Here is a 16,994-nt window from a genome sequence, read left to right as displayed (position 1 = left end):
TTAACACAAATAAATATAATTTATATTGTTAGGATTACAAGTCATAGAAGTTCTATCTGCAAGGGTATATAAACTTCGGCGTGCCGAAGTTAGCTTCCTTTCTTGTTTGTCTTAAAACAAATAGCTTAACCAATAAAGAGCAGAATTCTATTGTATTAACCAAAAATAAAATCCTTAGCCTTATATCGTGTTACACTTAAAGAGAACTGAAATATACTTTTTCAAAGGTTTTTGATGTTCTGACCTCGAATGTTCTTATCCGTCAAAATCAAAAAAAAAAAAAAAAAACTCCATCGGTCTCTGAAATATCGTCTTTTTAACTGCATATAATTTATTTAGTACATGTAGCATACATGGTATACATATAAATAAAAATGTAGTTTTTAAACCAATAATTTTTTAAAGTTTTCAGCAAAAGAATCATTTTTATAGTGGCACTAAAAGTATGCCACAAATTTTATAAATTTCACTTTTGCTTGTCAATGCTTGTAATATATTATTTCTTGCCTTTTTTAGGCAGTATTATAAAGACTTTTTATACCCTTTCAGGGTATTATAATTTCAGTCAGAAGTTTGCAACGCAGTGAAGGAGGCACCTCCGACTATATAAAGTATATAAATTCTTGATCAGGATCAACAGCCGAGTCGATCTAGCCATGTCCGTCTGTCCGTTTGTCCTTCTGTCCTTCTGTCCGTTTCTACGCAAACTAGTCTGTCAGTTTTGAAGTTATCTGAATGAAACTTTGTAGATTGTCTTCTATATACTTTTACTCGTACATTTGTCAAAACGGGCCGGATCGTACGACTATATCATAAAGCTGCCATAGGAATAATCGGAAAATATTTACAAAGAACAAATTATAACATATTGAGTTTTCAACTAAATTTAATCAAATTTGAGATATAGATTTTTTATATTCTTTTTTCAATTTTGTGTACAATTTTATGAATATCAGACTAGCTGCTATAGGAACGATCAAGAAATTAATACAATAAATTTTATAATTTTCTCAGTTTTTAACAGATTTTAAAAAAAATTTAGTACCCCATATACATTATTCTAGAATTTCGATTTTAGTTTTATGATAATTGGACTACAATATTATACAGGTGCCATACAAACGATCGTTAGATATAGAGGAAAAATGCAAAACTGTGAATGTAAAACTGTAAATATTATATGTATTTGTGAATGAAATGAAAGCAGTCATTACTGCATTGTTTTTATAACATAAACTTATGTATAATTTATATTGCAATAATTCCTAGTGATCTAACTTCTATCTGGAAGGGTATATAAACTTTGGCGTGCCGAGGTTAGCTCCCATTCTTAAGTAAGTCCTATAGACTTAGTACATGCCTACTTATAAACACACATACATTATGTAAACATCATACCCCATGATACCCATCAATTGTAGAAAATGAGAACATAATATCCATGCTACCCTATAATAGTAAATCCACTCAGCAACAGTTATGCAACGTGAATCCCTAAGCCAAAGCAAACGGAATAAGCCCAAAAGTCCCGACACAGGATGTAACCCAACTCTCCAGACGGTGCCCCGTATTAAACTAAACATTAGTTGCCTAAGCCCTTCCCATAGTGTGACGTTCCCACGTTCAAAGTAAGGACTCGCCAAGTCGAAAACCAAACAACTTAGATTACAAGATAAATCAAAGAGCACTTGTATCCAAGAAAAAACGCACTTTAATCCGAGAGAAAAATCCAAGATAATCAAATTCAGATTAAAGATCTGCAATTAAATAAAGTCCCGTCCGGTCGTAAACAAAGTTCTCTTAGAATTTATAATTTTGCAAAATCAATTCAACGAACCAAAGATGACACAAATAAAAGAGCTACAATATTATGATGGTATGACGGAAAACTATCCGAATTCATCAGCCAAGTGAAACAGTTGTCGGTCGTCTATCCTACACAGGAGGCTAGGCATGCGCACATTATGTATGGAGCAATCAGGAGACCAATGGTAGATGGAGCACTTAAGCAGTTATCCAAGCCGGTGCATCAACCTGGCTAGAGATTCGAGCTGCCCTATCTACATCGTTCATAGACCATAGACCCTACGTAACCCTGAGCAAGCAACTGGAGGAAACCATTTATCCCGGCAGTATTAGTAAGCTTATAGAACGTTTAGAAACACAAAACAAAAATTTATTTGATAAGTTAGAAATAGAAAATGAAATAATACCTGCCTTTAATTCATTCACAAATACTTATTTACAGTTTTACATTCATAGATTTGCAGTTATTCTCTATATCTAAAAATCGTTTCTATGGGAGCTATATGATATAGTAGTCAGATTTTCATAAAATTTTACACAAAATTTTAGAATATTAGGATATAGCTATAACTTAAATTGGATAAAAATCTGATGAAACTGAAAAAGTTAAAATTTTTAATTGTATTAATTTCTCGATCGTTCCTATGGGAGCTTTATGATATAGTAGTCCGATTTTCCTAAAAAAAAAAGAACAGAAATTTAATGGGCACAGAAATAAGAACGAAGGAAATAAAAACCAAAGGTATTATAATAACAAACATTACTCTAGTTCTTTTTAGGCCACAACTTATCAGAATAACACTCAACCTTGAAGTCAAACACACAATTCACAAACTCAAAATCCTTCTTCTGGTAATAACCAACGCGGTGATTTTAACAATATTATATTTGGGCTAACACAAGCTAGGCAAAACAATCCTATGAACTATCAGCCCTCAACATCTAATAACGCGAGTACCAGTTTGCAAAGTAAAATAAAAAGTCAATTTTCATCAAACTGCCTCGGGAAATCTGGAAACGGAAGAACAAGTATCAATCCACATGTACAGATTACTAATAATAATAATTATATATATATATTACTAATTATAATAATTATAAATAACGATTAAGGGCCCAATAAATTTGAACAATATAATGATGAAGCCCAATGGTATCTGTGTGTCCGAGCAAAAATTTTACGTGCATAATATTACAAAAATATGATTTCCTCTTAGGTCGTCCCTATTTAGTAGATACCAAAGCTAGGATTGATTACGGAGAAGAAACTGTAACTTTAGGTTCAAAAACTTATTAGTTTAGATATGATGGAGAGACGCCGAGACCGCATCTACAAAATGCCCAAAATAATAGGACAAGACAAAACGTCTCGAACCAAAGAAAAAGGAGAAGACCGCATCCACGGATTTCCTCACTCCTATGTTAAATAAAAGAAGGAGAAACCCGCGCCTGCAGAGTTTCTTACTACTAAATCAAACAACGATATAGATGACAAAAATGCTCAGCACATTGCACTATGGGCCAGGCGGACCGGATTTTGGCCAAAAGGGTAAAAAATGGTTTTAAGAAAATTAGAAAAAAAAAAAAAAACAATAGCATAATAAAAAGGACAGATTAAGCTATCTTTTCTCAACATTTTATTACTTTCTATTTAATGGATACGAAATGGCAGCTAATCAAAGTGGATATTTGCGTTTATTTTTTCATTTTATTGGCAAAAATAACAATTTTCCGCCCCTATGCGGGCAGATATAGTCATATCGAAATGCTTTTAATGTAACTAATAAAACCCAAAATTAAAAAATAAAATGTTTTTTATATACTACATGTATTACTTTACAAACAAATTTAAAAAGAACACAGTTTTTTCCCCATTTTGTACAAGTTGTGATTTCAAACTTAGGGTACCTCGACGTACCACCTCCGATCAAATTGAAAAACATTTTAAAAATAACTGAATATTTCGCTTTTACGTATAAGTTGTCCCAAATGCGCACTCTGAGTTTTTTTATACAAAAATCAAATTTTAAAACTTATATTATTAAAAAAAGAAGAAATAATATATTACAAGCATTAACAAGCAAATGTGCAATTTAAAAAAATTTTTGGAATACTTTTGGTTCCACATTATACAAGCATCTATAAAAATGATTTTTTTGCTGAAAACTTAAAAGAATTATTGGTTTAAAAACTTCTTTTTTTCGTTTTTGTTGTAATAGAGACCATATTGGAAGTAAAAAACACAAATTGCACAAATTTGAACTTAAAGGGCTTAAAACTAAAAAACTACTGCACTTAATGGAACAAATATTTTTTTCTAATAAATATTATCTAAATACTCATTTCTGCAAAGTGAGATTCATATCGAATTGTTAGATTTTTTTTTAATAAAAAACAAAAAAAAAATATTTTTCAACTTTGGTAGGGATTATCTTCCTTATAAAAAATTATTTTCTATTACTAATTTTTGAATACATACAAAATATTCAATGTTTTGAGAATGTGTATGCAAAATTTCACGTCTCTTAAAAATTTATTTTAGAAGTTACATAGTTTTGGCCAAAATATAAACTTCCTGGCTCATAGTGCAGAGCCGATAAAATAAAGACTAAGGTGGAAAAGCTTAAATATTCTTAGGCTAGGGATATTTCATCTTCCAAAATAAATGTCCCTAATGAGCTCTTTAACACTATTTGCTCTACCAACTTCTGGCCAGAGTACATTGCTGTTAAAGAGTTTGAAGCGAAGAAAAAGAAAAGGCGGCCTGATCATACCATTGCGCCTTCTACGTCTTCAATCCCGACCCAAAAAACTTACCTACTCCCTAGGTATTTCCTATCAGAATGCAAGAGGCTTACGTAGTAAGCTTCCTAACTTGTATTCTGATAGCCTTTCATTTGCATCTCATGTTATTGTGCTCACAGAAACCTGGTTAAAGCCGGAGATTCTGAGCTCCGAAGTTGTTGCAGCTGTGTTCACAGTTTATCGGCTAGATCGCCCTATCAGACGCGGGGGTGGAGTTCTTATAGCGGTGGACTCCTCACTCACGTTAGAATTATTAACCTTCGAGGAATGCAACGATGTTGAATTCCTCTGTGTGAAGCTATCTATCAAAGGTAGCTCAATTTTTATTACCTGTTCCTACATACCTCCACTGTTGGAACTTCCTATTTATTGGAATCACCTTTCCGCTATTCAGATGGTTTCCAGTAGACTTTTGGATAGAACCCAGTTGGTAGTTCTTGGAGATTTTAATATCCCTGGTGCTATTTGGTGCTCGAATAATTCCACCAATACTCTCAATACACCTACACAACATGACTTTATCGCTGGCTTGTTTGACATTTCGCTGTCTCAAGTCAACCATGTGCGAAATTCCTTACAGCGCTTGCTCGATCTTTGCTTCGTCTCTGATCCTGCGAGAGTCAGTTTAGCAAGGGTGGCGCCTCTGACGCAGCCCGAAGATCCTTATCATCCAACTTTCGATGTGACTCTTGATATTGGGTGTGACGTACAGAATATTTCTGATCGTCCAGCCAATAAAGTCCTATGTTTTCGCAAAACGGACTTTGAACGGCTGAATAATTTTATAAACGAGTTCAATTGGTCCGATCTATACATGTGCACTGACATGGCAGTTGCCGTGGATATTTTGTACAGTGCCATGAATTCATTTTTTACTGAATGTGTTCCGTTATATTATCCGCCAAGCTCGAATAAACCGCCGTGGTTTACTAAAGAGTTGAGCCGACTTAAGAATAAAAAATAGACTGCCCTTTCATCTTATTTATCAGCTCGGTCAAACTATACCGCGCTGAACGCGCAGTGTTATAAAAACTATTTAACTCGTTGTAGGGCCCAGTTCTCACAGAACCCAAAACAGTTTTATAATTTTGTTAACACTTAACGTAAGCCTAAAATAAATCATCCTCGCTTTCATTTGAAAATACTACCGCAAATAATGATCAGGCAATAGCCGATCTATTTTCGCAGTTTTTTCAAACAACCTATTCAAACTCTTCGTATTTACACCAGACTTATTCCTACGACATACCCAAATCAAACTTAATTTTATGTCCTAGCCTAAACGAAAGCTCTCTCCTTTAAGATCTTCATTGTGTCAAGCCAGTTTATTCGCCAGGTCCTGACGGAATTCCTGGCTGTGTGCTTAGGTATTGTGCAGACGCCCTGTGCTATCCCCTTCTGAAATTGTTTACCTTGTCCTTAGAAACCTCCCACTTTCCCATTATTTGGAAGGAATCTTTTATTATTCCTTTCCACAAAAAAGGTAGCAAATAGAATAACGTTGCCTGCCAGTAGGATTTACAAACAGATCTCAATAATTTTCAAATTTGGTGCCGTGTAAACTTATTAAACTTAAATGACTCGAAATGCAAGCTAATGACATTCTCTCGTTTCGTTGGTAAGCTTGCTACTTAAAAGCAGAGCTGCTGCTCTTTGGAAAGAATTAATTCTGTTGACGATTTGGGCGTCCGCTTGGACCCAAAACTTGACTTTATTGATCATATTTCGTCTATGGTGAATAGAGCCAGGGGTGTGCTTGGATTTATTAAACGGTGGTCAAAGGAATTCAATGACCCATATGTTACTAAATGCTTATATACTGCTTTAGTTCGTCCTATCTTAGAAGATGGATGCAGCGTTTGGAGCCCTCAGTTCGGCGTCCATAGCAAAGGCATCGAGTCGATTCAAAAGAACTTTTTACTTTTCGCTCTACGCGGTTTAAATTGGGATGCAAACCAAAGATTACCTTCCTACTCTAGTAGACTCCTATTAATAAACTTGCCGTCATTCGCCAATCGTAGAACGATGCTAGGAATAATCTTTATTTTTAACCTTATCCATGGTGATGTGGAAAGTGCTGTCTTGTTGAGTCAGCTTTATTTCCACGTACCATGTAGAACTACTAGATCCTATATCTCATTAGTGTTGCGCCACTGTAGAACCTTCTTTGAACTGCATGAACCTTTTAGAGAGTTATGTACAAATTATAATGATTTGTGCACACTAATCTCTAACGTAAATACCCTTCCCGATTTAAAATCTTTAATACAAGCTATTGGTCCCGTTTTGTCATAAAACCACAAGCCTGTTTGTTACGCCACCAGAACGCTGAACGAACATGAGATAAACTACGCTACTATTGAGAATGAACTGTCAGCAATAGTTTGGGAAACAAAATATTTCAGGCCTTACCTATTTTGACAGACCACTAGAAATATTAAGTGATCATAAACCACTGGTGTGGCTTAACAACATTAAAGAACAAAACATGAAATTACAAAGATTTTTTTCATTAAAAAAAAACTAACATTTCGATTGAGTCTCATTTTACAGAAATGATTATTTAGATAACATTTAGTTAGAAAAAATGTATTTGTTGCATTAAATGCAGTAGCGTTTACTACAAACCAATATATCAAGTAGTCGTGTAGTGTAGGCATTTGTCTTTAAGGCGGTAAGTTGAAATGTGTTAATTATGTGGATCGGGCGATGCACAAGACATACAAGCCAGCAACAAGTGTATTCACAGAACTCAAGCGAAGAAAGAAGATCATTGGCATCATACGACGGCGTTCCAATATGATTCCACTAAGAACTACAGTGATGATGAAAATTAAGATATTGGACCAATGACGACCAAATGCCGATATTGCAATGCGTTAAAGTTCAAAAGAGAAACGGCTGGACTGTGCTGCGCAAGTGGAAAAATTAAACTAGATCTATTACTTTTCAGATTTATAACAAAAAAAATATTTCTTAGGTATGATATTTAATCACCAACCGAAATTTTACATAAAACGAAGCCATCTGGTGGCGAAACGGAGTTCGCCGGATTCTCTAGTAAAATTTTGAAAAAAAAGGAGTTTCTATATTCACGGATAGAAAAAACCTTAATTGATTCTAAGAAGAGCATCATTGCCCTCAAAGTCAGAAATTGATCAAAAATATAATCAATTAATGTGATAACTGTAAAATTGCGAAAAACAGAACACAGAGACACTAAACTCCAAACTGGTTAAAATCAAATGGTAGATACATCAACTACTACAAGTAAATATGGTGTATCTGACATACATAGACAAATTTTACAAGTAAGTCAACGAAAACCTGAGAATAATTGGCAGTGAGCAAAATATAGAAGACCAATGTACGAGACTCGAAATGATCGTATATATTTATAATTATAAAACAAAACACAACACTATCAAAGGAATACCTGGACAGATAAACAGTTTGATGAAAAACACTTCAAAAAGACAAACCGCTAGAGGAAAATCATACATTATAAGTCAAAGTTCAAAAATATTTGAAGAAAACTGTACGATAATTCCAGACCAGCCAAAAAAGAGTAAGAGAAGCCCAATACTTCGAATTACATTAATATGTTTGATACCCTTCATCACAACGCATAATCCATGCCCGTATATATAAATGGCCGCAAAAAGGACGTTTGCTCTTTAGATAATTCACCGATGAGCTGGGTTTGTAGCTTCTCTTTGTGGATCACGCATACCTTGCATGAGAAAATTACGGAGTTAACCAGATTCTTGATCCTCGGTATCCAAAAATTCGAGCGGATCAGCCATACCATCAGCTGATTACCGCCGAGCAGAATAACAATACGGTGCGTAAAACGAACCAGGAGGAGAGCAAAATGTTAATTGTACGGGAGAATGACCGGATGCCGTTTATCATATTGGAGGATCTCGGAGGTCGTCACCCGCCCGCAAGCTCTTATGCTGCAGTGATAGTCTAGACCACTCACCGCGTTCCATTCGCAACCAGGCTGGACCGTGCCACCACAGTTGACTGTCTGCGAGGTCTTGGAGCATTACCCCTGTGCTTGCGAGATCGGCAGGTTTATGTTCGGAACGGACATGTGCCCATCTCTCAGCTTCAGTAGACTGAGTGATCTTGGTCTCCCTGTTGGCCACGAACGTCGTCCAATGACATGTTGGCTTGTTTAGACATACTTACACAATCGTCAAGTCGGCCCAACAGTGGAAGCCTGTGGTGAACACTGACATTTTTGGCAGAATAGCAGCGACCATCTCGGATAAGAGCAAGGCTCCGCACAATTCTTTCTCATCTTTGCCGTGAGTATATTCACCATTATCGTGGGTCCAACTTGAACTCGAACGCAGATGTCAGCGCCATACGCTGCGAAGCGTCATAGAACCCATGGTGTTCAACATTCAGTCCTGGCCGGAACGCGACCCAACGGAGAATGCAGATCTGATCAGGCAAGGAATAACTCTCTAGAAAATCGGTCCATTTTTGAGTAGATTCCTGAGGGAGATCGTCGTCCCACCCTAGGTCTTGGAGCTAAATGTCTTGCATGAACATTTTAGATCAGACAATAATGAGGGCAAGCCAATAGCGAATAGTTTTGCAATTTGTGACAGAACCAGCCGTTTTGTAAAAGACGACTAGGAGGACAGTTTAGGCGGGAAAAAAAATCATCAGACGTGGCCTTCCACCGCACACCAAAGGTTTCGCTGTGCTTTCAGCATAAATTTCTATAAAGTCAGTGGAAAGGAGATGTTCGCTCGGGATACTTATCAAAATTGTCTTGCTGTTGGACGTCCATTTTAGGGCTTTGTCTAACTCTTGAATGGCCAACTGAGCTTCGCGTTTGGATTCTGCTCCAGCTGGGACATCGCCCACGTCCATATAATTCCGAATAATACTACTCGCCTGGGGATAATTCCTTTCTTTGTCATCTGCGAGCTGTTTTAGGACTCGGATTGCCAGGAACGGGGCGCAATTGACTCCGAAGGTGACCGTTGTAGCTCGTAATCTCGAAAATCTCCCTCAAGATTTCAAAATAGGATGTGTTGAAGAGTGGTATTGCTGGGATTAACCCAAATTTACCGTTACATCTTCTCAATATCGGCAAAAGTACCGAAAGTACCGCCACTTGAGTATCTGGATTGTCAAATCGGACTGTAGGACGGGACCCGCGCAAAGAATGTCATTCAAGCTGGTGGGGAAAGACATACGCTGTCGTCTCTAAACGCAGGCCGGGTTTGGTAGGCGAACGAATCGAAAAGTGACAGAGCTTCTTGGATTGAGCAGTCACGGTCTAATTGAGGCCCGAGACTTGGGCCTGGATCATTCTGTATGGTAGTTTGATGAGGTTGAAGAGCGGCTCCGTTATGAAAGTCGCCTCGGAACCGGGGTCGATCAGCGAGCGCGCTTGAAAATTACAGCCCAAAAGATATTTATTTATGGTTAGTGCGAAAGCACACAGCTTTTGAGCTGGACGTGAAGAGCATTTGCACATCAGAGGGATCTTGGGGGCTACAGCGCCTACCAGATTTGTAGTGGGTGGTGGCCTCGAAGGCGATCCAGAGTTTGGAACGCTCGCAAAGGGAATGTCGCGATGTAACAGGGAATGATGGCGGCTATGGCACGTAAAACATCTATGCGGGCTAGTACAATCTCGCTGTTGATGACAACATCAATTTAAGCAAAGCTGCTCCCTATTTATGTAGTCTGATCGACCATTAACGTCTATTTCTAGGAAACAGGGTGTTTGCAGTCACACAGGGTGATTTTCACTCAAGCACAGAACACACCCTTCGGGTGCCGGAGCCACCCTACCTACGTGCGGGTCCGTTGTTATTTGGTGGTCTCGGCGGAAAATGCCCGGTGCCGCTGGGCCGGACATTGGCAATCGCCTGCAACGTGCGATGGCGCTCCGTCAAAAAGGTATCAAGCTCTTTCCAGGTTGGAATTTCAGCCTTATTATGAACAGAAAGTGTAAGCTTGGGAAGCTTCGAGAAACCATGTACACCAGGAGACAGTCCCACGCTTCGACCTGAATGGAGGATATTTCTAAGGCCGTTAGACAACTCTGCATTTCCGGACTCTTGGGAACAGCCTGGATATTAAAGAGAATTTTTAACTGACTGTTGATTAGCAACCTCCTATTCTCGAAGCGCTCGTAAGGTAACTCCACGCTGAGACGAAGCCTTCGTTGGTCAGTGGTGCCTTAGAAAAAAAAGGCTTGCGCATCCCCACTCGCCATGGAGATCAGGTGGAACAACCTTTCCACAGGCGTGAGGCGCGAATCGTTGACGTAAATTACCGCAAAGAGCTCCCTAAAGGTGGGCCATCGATGATAATCGCCTGTGACGACTTCGATGTCCACGGATGGCAGACGACAGCCAGTAGAATTTTGGGACGTGATAGCTTGCGGAAGCCTGAACGGATTGAGAAGCGCCCTTTTCGATTAACTCTTGGAGATTGGCGACACATCTTTCGCAGAACGAGAAACAATACTCATGTTTGGACTGGAGCGTTAGCTCGATGGTAGTACTCTTAACGGATGCCGAAATAAGTTCAGAACAACTTATCGTAAATAATCCCTTTAAACTTTTTCCCACAGTGCTGAATTTGATCGTGACGCACTTGGCTCGTGTAAGGAGAGAGCTTGGTGGTTACTGGGGTGCCCGGAGTGTGGATGTTTGCCATAAATTCACTCACACGTTCTGACGTGGTAATAAACTTCCTTAACGCAATGTCAATGGCGGCCTGAGCTATTTCCGTGGTCGATCGAGTCAACCTTGGCGATGGACCTGGGCTAGTATTTAAAGCGTTTTAGCTGTTTGCCCTTGATAGTACAGCGGTGGAATTTAATTTAGGTGAAGAGGCTCGCGGAGATGCGGATCCGGATCCTTTCAAACGGATTGATGAAATCGGCCGTGGTTTTTTGTCGTCTTATATGGGCAATAGCGGCTGATCAGATAGCGTCGACCGCTTGAAAAAAAAATCGACTAGAGATAAATGCGGAGACACTAGAGCTGACTGAGCTAACTGATCTACAAAGGTGCTGTTAGTGAGGAGTAATTCGAAAAGTTTAGGGATAGCCGACAACTTAGAGATTCCACTATAATTGCTGGCATCGAATTTGCTACCTTTTTGTTGAGAGGAATAATAAACGATTCCTTCAGAAGGGGATAGCACAGGGCATCGGCACAATACCTGAGCACACAGCCAGGAATTCCGTCGGGACCTGGCGAATAGACTGGCTTGACACGATGAAGATCTAAAAGAAGAGAGCTTTCGTTTAGGTTAGAAATGAAAATTAAGTTCGATTTGGGTATGACGTAGGAATAAGTCTTATTTAAGAGTGATGAGTTTGAATAAGTTGTTTAACAAAACTGCTAAAATTGATCGGCTATTGCCTGATCATTATTTGAGATAGTATTTTCAAAAAAAAGCGAGAAAAGGATTATTTTAGGCTTACGTTTAGTTTTAACAAAATTAAAAAACTGTTTTATAACACTGCGCGTTCAGTACGGTAAATTTTGACCGAGCTGATAAGTAAGATAAAAGGGCAGATTGAGAACCATTAATTCTAAATTAATTAATTAAATGGCATTGTAAAAAATATCCACGCCAACTGCCATGTCAGTGCACATGTATAGATCGGAACAATTGATCTCATATAAAAAATTATTAGTTAGTTAAAATTATTAGTTATTGGGTTAGTTTTTTGGGTCGAAATTGGAAGACGTAGAAGACTTTTACGAAAACTCGTTAAAATGCCCTTCAACCCGTTTTTGGTTTACCGCATGCAAGACATCATTTATCTTTCTACATCGCGACAGACCTCACAGCAGTAACGCAGGCCGATGTTATTTTTACATCCTCCACCGTCCGAGCTGCAACACCAATACACTTGGCGTTCATGATGTTGTCGCACAGCCAGCAGCCGATGGTAAGGTGCCCTGCAGAAATCGGCTTTTTGCAGGTTTTGGCGAAACAGACAATATTAGCGGACATTATTAAGACTTTCCACTGTACATGTACTTGAAAGAAAACAGGTTTATAACAATATGAGCTAGAGAGCGGGAGAGCCTGGGAGATAAGATAAAATAAGAAGGGCAGTAGCACAGCGAGAGCGAGGGAGCGGGAGAGCGTGGGAGATAGATAACTAAAAGGTTTAGCTGTCGCGACGGCGCAAACAAAAGCAAAACGAAGAAGGCACAAAAAGGAATGCAACGCACAACTAAATTTGAAACAAAATCAATTAAATACACAAATCAGAATCGCTACATGTACACGCGCAGTGAACGGGAAGTTGTTGTACACAAAATAAAAGATTTAATTTAACCCCGGTGGTTATTTGCAAAAAAAAAAACAGGTCCGTTCACTTTGAAAAAAGAGAAAATTCTAGACATCGATGTTCTAAACGATTTTAGACTATATTTATACATTTGCCATTGTTCTAATCCAACTATTTATTTCAGATCAGATATCCTTAAAAACTAGTCAGGTAAATGATCTCACAGAAAAACTGCATGAAAAACAGCGCGAGGTGCATAGTTTCAAAAAGCAATTGGAATCGGTACATTCTGAAAAAATGATGTTGCAACGTAACTTAGAGAATACGACACAGGAGAGGGATAATTTTCGAATTTTACAAGCCGTAAGGTTTTCCTTTTTATTTAAGTTTAACATTTCTTTTATATTTATTTATTTTTTTTTTTAAGAAATCTGGCTACCAAATTCAACAGCTTACAACGGAAATAAGCTCAAATGAAGTAAAAATAAATTCATTAAATTTAAAAATTGAACATCTTAATAATTACATAAAGGAACTTCAATCTGAGCTTAAAAATAAGGAGAATTTGGTTGCTGGACTGCGTAAAGATATGCGGGAAATGAAATCAAAAAATGAAATGTTAGCCAAGGCAATTTCAAATGATGAGCTTAAATTTATGAAGATGCGTCATGAGTTGGAGGAAATGAGAAAGGAACGGAATTTGGTTGGATTGCAAATAGTGCGTAGAAATGATGAAATTGTAGTCATTAAAGAAAAACTTCAAATTGCTCAAAATGCACTTGATAACGGAACAACTCAATACAATCAACGTGTGGAAGATATACGATTATTAAAGAAAGAGATATCTAACCTTCATACTGAAAGTGAATGTCTTAAGCACGCTATTAAAAGTACTGCTGACATGAGAAAAGAAATCGTTCGCTTGCAACGCGCTCTTAATCAAGAGCGTATACGAATACGAGCTCTTACCGAAGACGCGAAAACGCCAACTGGAGTGCATCGATGGCGTATATTGAAAGGCGAAGATCCTAAAAAGTTTGAATTACTCGAAAAATTGCAAATTCTACAAAAGTAAGTTCAAAACTGTAAAATATTGTCTGATTTTATTTCATGATTAATTTCATTAACAGGCGAGCATTAAAGCAGTCAATAGAAAATTCAAATATAAAAAATAAATTGGCAGAAGCACAAAAAAATAATGAGACCCTCAAGCGAACACTATCGCATATGCCAACATGGGAGATAAAACATAAATTAGTTGTACAACAGGTAATTTACGACTAGTTAATTACAGGAAAAAAAGGCAAACAAAAAGTATGCACCTAAATAGAATCTATGCAGTTAACTGCGTAAACTGACAGTCGTGAATTCACTCCGAGCGACAGTATACTTATTTGGCGTAAAGCATTACTTTATTTAAATCTTCTACAGTGAATTCAACCAAGCATATCTAGTTTTTGCACAAATGGAAATAAAAAGACTGTAAATCTGGTAAATATTTTTCTGTACAGAATTACCTGAATTAATCACCACAAATAGTTAGTTATTTATTTTAATTTTCACCTAGTTTTTTTGAGTGGAACTAGAAGGCTAAATCAGCCAATCATTAACATATTTTGAGGTCTCTACCGTTAGGTTCTTCACTTAAAATAACTTTTCACCACCTATAAAACTTGCCTGCAATGCAATTGTATGATAAAAATAAGTTTTCCGAAGACGGGCTTTCAAGACTTTCACTTGTATATATGTATTTTGTCAGGGTAAAAATCTGCACTGAATGAATCTGCTGGTCGTCTTTCCCTTTCATTTAGACACTGATTAGAAGCTTTATGTAAATGAAGCAAAATAAATGCAAAAAAAAAGAAAAAGAGATAAAAAATAAGCGACCAAAAAAATAAATATAAAGAAATAACTCTGAGATCAGTAGTTGCGAAATTAAATATTGTCGGCGAAACCATCAATAGGCCACAGACACATACTTATGTAGCATGTTCAAAACAGAGTTTTCCAGTCGGTGCTATACGGCTTATCCACTCTCAGGACTTTTCTATGAGCATATGCTAAGCATTGGCGTTGGACTTGAAACCTTAATTTGCTTTGCATAGCAACCAGCCGGGACAGTGTGACAAGGGACCCTTGCAGGGTATTATAATTTCAGTCAGAAGTTTGCAACGCAGTGAAGGAGGCACCTCCGACCATATAAAGTATATATATTTTTGATCAGGATCAACAGCCGAGTCGATCTAGCCATGTCCGTCTGTCCGTCTGTCCTGTCCGTCTGTCCGTCTGTCCGTTTCTACGCAAACTAGTCTCTCAGTTTTGAAGCTATCTGAATGAAACTTTGTAGTTAGCCTTCTATATACTCTCACTCGTATATATGTCGGAACGGGCCGGATCGGAAGACTATATCATATAGCTGCCATAGAAATGATCGGAAAATTTTTACAAAAAAAATTTTAACATTTTCAGTTTTCAATAGAATTGGATCAAATTTGAGATATAGCTATTTTACTATACTCTACAATTTTGTATAAAATTTTATGAAAATCGGACTACTATATCATATAGCTCCCATAGGAACGATCGAGAAATTAATACAATTAAAAATTATAACTTTTTTAGTTTTCAACAGATTTTCATCAAATTTAAGGTGTAGCCATTTTATATTAGTTTTAAATTTTGTGTCAAATTTCATGAAAATCGGACTACTATATCATATAGGTGCCATACAAACTATTGTTTGATGTAGAAGAAAAATGGAAATCTGTGAACGAAAAGCTGCAAATATAATATGTATAGGTGAATGAAATGAAAGCAGGTATTACTTCATTGTTTTTTAACACAAATATATATAATTTATATGGTATGGATTCCTAGTCATAGAATTTCTATCTGCAAGGGTATTTAAACTTCGGCGTGCCGAAGTTAGCTTCCTTTCTTGTTATTCTTAACTTTGTAGTTCAAATTTTATAAATTTGGCTAACATTATTAAGCGGACCTGTGGGGTTAGAAAATATTTCTCGCAGAAATAAAAAATCTCTGGGCCCACTTTTTTCCGTTTTTTTTTTCTTCCCATCCAAAAATAAAAATCGACCGAAAATGGAACGGAACAATAGCTGGATTGTTTAGATCAACGTATTTTACTGATGAGACACAACGCTATATTTGACACATAAAACTAAACTTAAATTAAATGAACTTAATTTTCTCGAATTTTCTACTTGATTTTCTTCACCATTTTTCGTTAGGGTACTTATGCAGCTGTTTAATGCTTTGTTCGACTCTGATTTTAAGTGTAAAACTGTAGCTAATTGTGCTTAAAGAATGGCAATTAACAATCAGATTATTTTAAAGAAGTGTTAGGTATATTCCTCCTTACCAAATTTTAAATATTTTTTATCGTACCATCGCCTTTATTACTTAGCGTACAAATCGACAAATGGCAAAGAAACTTAAGACTTTGGTAGCCGAACGTTCATTAGATATGGTTGAACTAAACTCCAGGCAATGCCTTATAAATTCATATGCTGGAAAACTGAACGAAATCGGAGATTTTCGTATACCCCAAAAAGTGGAATCAGACGTAAAGCCGCAAATTTTAAGTGTAGCAAATGAGGATTCTTATTCAAGTTTGACATTAGCACCTCAAGAGTTTATGGAATGTGCTCTATTCTCAGATGCTGATACAAATACATCATTAATGTGTAAAAAATTAACTGATAATTAATATAATTTTTAAAATAATTAAATTTGTTGAATTATAAACGGTTTTGCGAAATTCTATATTATGACTTTTTTTAATAGGCTATAAAGGTAAAAAATATGTAAATGTTAGATGCCGGAACTATAAGGTATGTACTACCTATACTACTACATCTATAATCAAATATTTGTAATTATAGTTTTGAATAAAGCCGAATGTGCCGACCCGAAATGTTTGATGCTAAGTTAATGTAAATTTCGTAGAAAATAATACATTAGATTTAAGCCGAAAAGACAGAAGGACACGAAGAAAATTTCATGAAGCCGCATGCCCTTTTTTGTGTGTGCGAGTGTGCGGCGGATGAGCAGGATATGAACCTCTAAC

General features: G+C 37.0%; 1 protein-coding gene across 3 annotated transcripts in view; it reads left to right on the top strand.

Moving 5' to 3' along the window:
* ORY (Occludin-Related Y) overlaps positions 1-16,690 on the top strand; it is a 44,930-nt gene extending 28,240 nt beyond the window's left edge. For 2 of the 3 annotated variants that reach the window (XR_015270565.1, XM_086828073.1), the window contains 4 exons: positions 13,092-13,270; positions 13,335-13,978; positions 14,038-14,176; positions 16,332-16,690. Coding sequence is in view for 2 of the 3 variants with exons in the window: in XM_086828073.1 (XP_086684199.1) it covers positions 13,092-13,270; positions 13,335-13,978; positions 14,038-14,176; positions 16,332-16,634 (1,265 nt within the window). In the remaining variant the exon portion in view is untranslated. Of the gene's footprint in view, positions 1-13,091; positions 13,271-13,334; positions 13,979-14,037; positions 14,177-16,331 lie in introns of those variants that run through there. The other variant, XM_086828083.1, reaches the window with a different exon arrangement.
* Positions 16,691-16,994: the final 304 nt, after the last annotated feature.

The sequence above is a fragment of the Drosophila serrata genome, unplaced genomic scaffold (genome assembly GCF_035046125.1).
Source record: "Drosophila serrata isolate PLE 108 unplaced genomic scaffold, ASM3504612v1 contig_13, whole genome shotgun sequence".
Classification (NCBI taxonomy): domain Eukaryota; kingdom Metazoa; phylum Arthropoda; class Insecta; order Diptera; family Drosophilidae; genus Drosophila; species Drosophila serrata.
The sequence above is the reverse complement of the archived record's forward strand: the minus strand, read 5'-3'. Positions and strand labels throughout refer to the sequence as shown.